Source organism: Mustela putorius, unplaced genomic scaffold, assembly GCF_011764305.1.
Source record: "Mustela putorius furo isolate JIRA1106 unplaced genomic scaffold, ASM1176430v1.1 tig00000127_pilon_pilon_pilon, whole genome shotgun sequence".
Classification (NCBI taxonomy): domain Eukaryota; kingdom Metazoa; phylum Chordata; class Mammalia; order Carnivora; family Mustelidae; genus Mustela; species Mustela putorius.
The window spans coordinates 12,817,543-12,825,140 of NW_025421288.1; the positions used below are offsets into that span (position 1 = coordinate 12,817,543).

General features: G+C 64.3%; 1 protein-coding gene across 1 annotated transcript; it reads left to right on the forward strand.

Annotated features, from left to right (window-relative positions):
* Positions 1 to 1,331: 1,331 nt before the first annotated feature.
* On the forward strand, positions 1,332 to 7,301 carry GAL (galanin and GMAP prepropeptide). Its single transcript, XM_045066124.1, has 6 exons — positions 1,332 to 1,504; positions 1,770 to 1,853; positions 2,505 to 2,559; positions 5,295 to 5,381; positions 5,734 to 5,811; positions 7,028 to 7,301. The coding sequence occupies exons 2-6, from the start codon at positions 1,770 to 1,772 to the stop codon at positions 7,102 to 7,104; spliced, it is 381 nt and encodes a 126-aa protein (XP_044922059.1). The 5' UTR covers positions 1,332 to 1,504; the 3' UTR covers positions 7,105 to 7,301.
* The last annotated feature ends 297 nt before the right edge of the window (positions 7,302 to 7,598 follow it).

The window sequence follows — 7,598 nt, forward strand, 5'->3', positions numbered from 1 at the left end:
GGCCTCCAGGCACCTACAGGCAGGGGGCCCCCCCGGGTCGGCCACTGCCCAGGATTTCAGTGGCCAGTGAGGTCCTGCCGGGTGGCAGGAGGAGCTCCGGCTGGTTTTCAGCAGGTGGCGTCATCCTTCCTTGGGAGCCTGGAGGTTCCTCTCTCGTGTGTGCGCCCCTTGATGTCTGTGAGCAGGGAAAGGACAGTCTGGGCCTGGCGCAAGCTAAGGAAAGATTCACGGACTACGCCTCGAAGGTCCTGGCTCCTGCGTGCTTTCTGTGCCCCCTGCCACAGGACAGTCTCCTCCGGCTGCTCTGCCACCCGCCCGCCCCTCCGCTGCCTCTAGGGGCTGGGGCTTGTTCCCCAGACCAACACCCCGCCCCCCAAACAAGGGCTCCACCACTACCCGACCCTGCTCAAAACAGCTCTGTGTCCAGGACCAGGGAGACACGGGGAACATCGCCAGGGACTGTTTCTGAGATGGCATGTCGGGGAGGGGGACACCCTCCATTCCCAGGCTGGAAGTCAGTCAGCCCCCCCAGGAGACAGCCCATCGGCCCTGGCTGGTTTGCCGCTTCTTGGCAAAACAGGGCAGGCCACTGGGCCCCGGAGGCAGGGAAGCGAGGCCTGAATGGCTTCCGAGGCTGAACCCACGCTCCAGCCAGGGCGCACCTGTGAGGGCAGGGGGCGCCTGCTCCATACCCCTCCCCCCAGGACCACCCCAGGGGGCTCATGCTCCAGGGCGGTGTGGCAGGGGAGGACCCTGCTCTCAGCTTTTGCAGCAAGAGAATGCAGTGTGGGTGGGGGCCTCTCCCTGGCCAGGACCTGGGTTGGGGGTGATGGGCCTGGGGTTCACTGACTTAGTAATGACTTGGGCCATTGAACCCCCCCCCCAGCTTTTGGCATTTCCCTGTGTGGGCCGATGGGGGCTCCCTATTCAGTGTAGGGGTGATGGAGGCCATCTGCGGGGTGATGGGGGCGGGGCCCTACCTGCAGGCGTGATGAGAATTCTCCACAGGGGTGACGAGCACTCTGCAGCGGTGATGGGGGTTCTGTGGGGTGACAGGCGCTCTCTGTGGGGTGGTGGGGGGCTATCTGCAGGGGTGATGAGAACTCTCTGCAGGGGTGCCGGGGGGCTCCCCCGCGGGGTTTGGGGTCTCTCCGCCGCCCCCGCCCCTCCCCCGGTGCTCACGACCACCGCGCAGCCGCCCCCGCCGGAGCCGCGCTACGGTCCCTCTCGGGGCTCTGCTCGGCGGGGGCGCGGGGGGCGGGCGCTGAGCCCGGGGACGGTGACGCGGCGCGCGCTCCCCGCGAGCCGCATAAATAGCGGCGGCAGCTCCGGGCCGCGGACACGTCGAGGGAGCCCCGCCGCCCCGCTTCCTCCCCGTGGTCCTGCGGCCGCGCCATGCGGTGAGCGCCCCGGCCCCGCCAGACCCGACGGACCCGACCGGACGCCCGGACCCGCCGCCACCTCGGGACCCCCCGCCGCCCCGCGACCCCCGCCGCCGCTCAAGGTACGGCGCGCCCCGGGGGGGCCCCCGGCGGGCGGCGGACCCCTTCCTCCCGCCGCTCCGCGCCTCGCCCGCCCCGGGACGTTCCCGGGGGTCCCTCACCCCCGTCCCGGCTCGGTCGCGGGGGCGTCGCACGGCGCTCGGTCGGCGTCGCCCCGGCCCCTGCCGCCGCTCCAGCCCCGGGCAGCGCCGGCGTCCGAGCCCCCGCCCGAGCGCGCCCCGGGGACGCCGCCGCCGCCCCACGGCCGCGCCCCGCCTTCCCCCGCAGATGTCCGGCGGCGGCGCCCTCCTGCTCGCCGGGCTGCTGCTCCTCGCCGCGGCCCTTTCGGCCTCCCCCGGGCTCGGGTCACCGGTGAGTGCGCGGCGCGTGTCCCCGCTGGGGGGGGGGCGCGAACGCGGGGGCCCGGGTGCGGGGACGGGGGGGGGGGGGACGCGGGGGGCCGGGGTCCTGCAGCCCCGGGGGTGGGTCGCCCTTAGACGCTCCCGGATCCTCCTGGCCTGGCCCCTCTGCCGGCCCGTGACCGGCTCCGGATCTAAACCAGGAAAACCAGACGCATCCGCAGCGGGTCCGTGACCCCGGGAGGGAGCCCCGGTACCCGCCGGTGCCCTGAACGCCCCAGCGTCCTCACCAGGGCTCAGAAGCAAGTGGGCGCCCCACGTGTTTGGGGGTTGAGTCTAGTGTGAATTCTTTGGGAAAGCAAGCGGTCCTGTTTTCCTGTGGAATATAGCTTATCTGGGGGCAAAGCTGAAATTCAAGTGGGCCGGGGCATGGAATGCCCGTGTCATGCCTGGGAAGCCTGGTGAGCAGCCAGTCCTGTCCGTCTTGCTCTCGGGGTTTACGTCACTTGCCCATTATGTGACAAGAGTATTAAAACTCTGTGATGTAAATTCTGTGAGGATCTGAGCTGGGCAGCAGCTTCCCAGACCACCGGGGTGGGCTATGCAGAGGCAGTCTTCGAGGCTTCTTGGAGCCCCGGGAAATGACCCTTTTCTCCCCTTTAAGGTGAAGGAGAAGAGAGGCTGGACCCTGAACAGTGCCGGCTACCTTCTCGGTCCACGTGAGTGACACACGGGCCCTCAGAGCCGCCCCTGCTCGTTGCGCTGAGCGTGTGTGTGAATCCTGCTCTTACGACATCTGCGCCGCCAGTCCCCACGCGGACACGCTGATAGTCCGGGTTCAGTTAGGTCAAGGGCGATGGGGTGGGGGGCATGAGACTCAGGCAGGATGGATTTCCATGGAAGTTGGGGATCAGTGAATTCAAAGCCTTGCCACATCGGTTGGTGGCGCCCTTTCCCGTGCCCTGCCCCCAGCCTCCCCTGAGCCCTTACCCCTCACTCGCAGCAAATGGGCAGATTCCTGGGTCCCCCCCCCCCCCCGCCATCTGTCCCTCCCAGACTTGCTCCTTCTTGCTCAGGGATCTGTGTGGCAGAGAGCAGGACCCAAATGCCCAGGGCAGGAGGAGAGCAGCGAGAGGGAAAGGTCTGCGGGACGTGGATCAGTGGGGTCAGGTGACGAACATGGGACAGTCCCACTGGGCAGGACTGAGCCTGGGTCCGGGGCTAGGGGCAGGGACTCGCATCTGACCCCGCGGAGCATCAGGAGGAGCCCACACCCCTCACCAGGGCCTTATGCGGACACGGGTCAGATGGCCTGAGTCCTGGGATGTTTCCAGAAGGGACCTGTGTGCCACTGTCAGCCTCATTAGCACTTTCTCTGCTTCAGAAGTTCAGATGTGGGCGGTGTGGAATGGGAGGACACTGTCGCTGACTTGTCATAGTCCCACGGGGTCCCAGACCCCCCTGGGCCTTACCTCTGTGCCATGAATCTACCAGCTGGGAAGTATAGCTGGTGGGGGGGGGGTGCGTGTGCACGTGCGTGTGTGCCAGCGTGCAGAACCGGAGTGTGGGGTTTCACCGCTGCCGTCAGTTCCCAGACCTTGCCAGCCTGTGGGTGGACTGGGACTTGGCGCCCTGTCCTTGATGTGACACTGTCCGGACACAGTGTGACTTTAGGGCTTTCACGGCGCGGAGAACCCCGTGGGCCGAGCGATCCCCAGGCTGGCGGCGGCCTGGAGACCAGCTGCAATTCTTAGTAAGGGCAGGAGGCAGCAGGAATTAGGGAGACGGTGTGTGCAGACAGGTTACGCCTCCAGGTGGCCCAGGCCCTGAAGGGGACAGTCGGGGGCCCCATGGGCTGTGTGTGGGCGCCTCCCCCTCCACGCTCCTTGCCGGCACTCGGCTTCCTGTTCGCTCTGTCCTGGCACCTGTAGAGTTTAATTGTGTTTAATTGTCCTAAAGGAGACCACTGGGGGGGGGAGGGGGACCATTTACTTTCCCTTCCAATTGCTTTCACACTCGCAGCTTTCAAGCTTGCAGGCATGGCAGGTTTGGGGACAGTCATCCACCCTAAAAGGAAACACAACAAACCCTCCCCTGTGTATTTACTGCCTCCTGCACCAGGAAAGGAGGCATGTTCCCTTCCCACTAGCAGGGCGTCGGGGGCTCTGGTCTCAGGTCAAAGGCAAGGCGGGCCCCACGCAGGCTGTCACTGTGAGTGGAGTGGCCTCGCCTGCAGGAGGGACAGATGTGCTCCAAAGGCACACGTTTTCCCGAAGCCTTGGAACCCTGAGCTCTGTCCCTCGGAAGGCGTCTCCTCTCTGCTTCTGACCCCAAAGAAAGAAGGAACCTTTAGCAGAGACACTTCTGTGACTTCGGAATACTGAAGGCACACACAGTCCTCGGGAAGACAGGGACCCGAGTTAGAAAACAGGCTCTCGTTTAGTCTCAGCCTTCCGTCCGTCAGGCTGGGTCAGCAGAGGCTGTACGTGTAGACGAGCTCATGGTGCACTTTGCGAGGTGCCGGGGTCCGTCGGTGCGGGATGCGGTCCGACGGCGGCTGCGGGAGTGTGACTGCACTCGAGCCATGGCAAGGACCGCGGTTCTCCCCGGGGGCCGTGCGTCCCCCCGAACTCCGGCTCTGGGGAGAGGGATCAGTGTTCTTTGGCTTAGCCTTGCAGATGCCAGTTCCCCAGGCGAGCGGCCACGAGCCCCGAGTCACCCTGACCCCGTCCTGTGGCCTCATCTGCTTCATCCCCGAAACACCCCAGATTGGCTGCTTCTCTCCCTGCCGGGCCCCTGGGTTAGGGCCTCATGCCTTCAGGCTGGGTTTCTCAAGGGACCGCTCGGCTAGCAGTCACGATTCCCTGCTTTCGCGCCAGCTGACACGCGCACGAGCACACGCACGCGCAGGTAGGTGCACACGCACTTAGCCCCCTGCTTGCCTTCCTCCCTGTCCCCCGCCGTCCCGCTGTCTTGGTCTGTCTCCGGCTGGCTCCAGGCCATCTCCCACACGGCTGCCAGAGGGGTCTTGGAAGAGGACGTCTGATTAACCCTAACCCCTGTGGTCTCCGGGAGAGGCCCCGCTCAGACGCCAGCACCTCTGGGACCTCAGTCCCCGGGGCCCGGGCTGCTCTGCTGAGCGCCGCGCTCCCTCTCGCTCGCCTCCTTCCTCTGGCGGAGGCCCAGCAGCTGTGGGGATCCACGCCTCTGGCCCTGACACCAGTTCGTGGTTCCACGAAGAACGATCTGCTTCTCTGGTTTCCCTGTGGTGAAACTCTTATTCTTATCCTTATTATATTAATAATATAATAATAGTAATTATTATTCTTACAGTCCAATCGTGCGTGCGCTCTGTTTATCACCAGCCAGGGTGTCTCTCTTTGGGAGAGGGAGGGTGTCCCAGTAGGAGGAGGAGGACACTCAGGTGCTTCCCTCTCATTCCTTCTGCAAACAGATGCCATTGACAACCACAGATCGCTGCACGAGAAGCCCGGCCTCGCCGGCAAGCGGGAACTCCCTCCTGAAGACGAGACAAGGCCAGGTGAGCGTGCCTGGGTCACCTCCCTGCCCGTCACCTTCAGGGCACACACGGTGGTGGAGTATCAGGCCCCTGCACACCTCCCACCTCCCGGCCTGAGCCGGGCCCGGCCACGTCCGCCGTCTGCTGGAGGGCCCAGCGTCGGGGCCCAGGGCGGCCACAGAGGTAGAGTCACTAGGCTCAAGGCCTCAGAAGAGTCTGGTCTGACCAGGTACCCCCCAGCCCCCGCTGTGCTAAGCAGGGCCCTGGGGAGGGGTCCTGGCCAGTCCCCTGGCTTCCGGATGCCCCGGCCGCGGATGAGGCTGAGACCCAGAGCGCGGTGCGGCAGGCGACAGACACCGATTCTGTTTCCTAGGAGGCTTGGCCGGGTCGCCGGCGGAGAGCGCTGCCATGCGCACCATCATAGAGTTTCTGACTTTCCTGCATCTCAAAGGTACGTGACATGTTACCAATTTTCAATTCCACTTCTGAGAACCCTGCCCACGTAAAAAGCCTGTCGAAGAAGGATTCCGTAGAATTCTCCGGATTCTCCTGGGAAGTAACCAGCCTTCCACTCCAATTCCTCCAGTCACCACTGCTGGGTGGGGAGCGGCCGAGGGGCGGCGGTCGTAGCGGGCCCCAGCACTGGCCCTGGAAAGGGTCTTCAGAGCCGCAGGGGAACCGGGGAGAGAGAGGGCCTCCGTCCCACTCCGTCCGCTGGAGCCCTTCCTCCTGGCAGGGTAACATGTGCGGGGGTTTTCGGGCCACCGCTCCCCGTAGGTCCTCGTACGCCGTGACTCGAAAGCACGTCCGCTAGCCCGTACTACAGACGGGTCGCTGGAGCCCTCCTGGAGAGCGGGCCGCACGCCTGTTCCACAGCCTCTGTCCTAGACCTGGTGTCTTCCGTGGACACGCAGACGGGCGAGGCCACCCGCGGCCCGTTGCCACCCAGCACCTCTGCGCGGTGCTTGTCGTCTGGGCCACGGAGGGAGAGAGGTCGGACGGAGGCCGCAGTGCCTGGGAACCCTGGGAACGGAGCACGGGGAGACGGGGACCGGGGACGGCGGGGGAGGGGCGCTGGGATTCTCCAGGAGAGACCTCTGTTCGACAAGTTTTGCACTTTACAATTTTTGTGTGACTTTGGCAGAGCCGAGACTAATTCCCGGGTTCGGTTTTGATCCCCGCGCTCTGCTGGCTGGACCTGCCGCCTTGGGGAAAGGAGCTGCGGGTGGTTGGGAGGGGGGAGGCCGGAGAGATCTCCGAACCCATACGCAGGTTCCCTGGGCCCGAGCCCTGCCCAGCCTGCGGCGAGCTCCCTGCTGGGGAGATCCACTGCGGACGCTTCCCGCGACGGGCAGACCGACTCCCCCGGTTCCTGCTCTTTGGTTAGCTCGGTGTTCTACTTTGTAACACGGAGCTTCTTTCACTCGGAGATTCTGATTTCTATCACTCCAGCAGGAATTACACTTCTGGTAGTTTCAAACGCGTCGTAAGTGGGAGACTTGAGTCATCAGGAGTGAGACACAGGAAGGGCTGCTCTCGATTTCGGGGCTGATCCTCGGGGAGACCCTCAGGGGGGCGAGCTCAGGGGCTCCGGCGTGTGTGCCGGGGGCTGTCACCGTTGCTGGTGCAAACGTCAGGGCTCTGCTAAGAGCATTCCTCCGTTGCAGAGGCCGGAGCCCTGGAGTACCTGCCCGACCTGCCCGAGCTGCTGCCCACGGCTTCTGCAGAGGACGAGCAGCCCTGACGACGCTCTCGGCTGGCTCCTCTGTTCCCCGGCGCCTACGGTCAAACTTGGACCTGATGGAAAATCTTGTGCCAACTTACGTAGAGTGACCAGTCCTGTCCCTTCTGCTCTGATGCTGTGTTGTTAGGGTTTTGTTGTTAAGACTTTCTCCCCCTTTGGTCATTCTTTTGAGCAGCAGAATAAAAAATAGCAATGGCTTTCGGTTGTCCTTTCCTTCCATGTGTCTGTCTGTCCCCACTGTCCTCAGTGCGAGTTAGCAGGTGCAGCTTGATTAAAATCCTGTGCAGCAGCCGGAAGTCTTCAACCCGCATGCCATCCTCCAGAGCAGGTCCCAGCCACTGTCTGTGGGCGTAACTCAGTCCTCAGGGAGTCGGACGCAGCCACGGGCCTGTTTCCTCTCTGGGTCTTTGGGTGTGATCTCTGTTTTGCTTGTGTTGGTGACGGACTCCCCCTGTCGTGGCGGTGTTTGACCGGCGGTTTCTTTAAAAATGAAA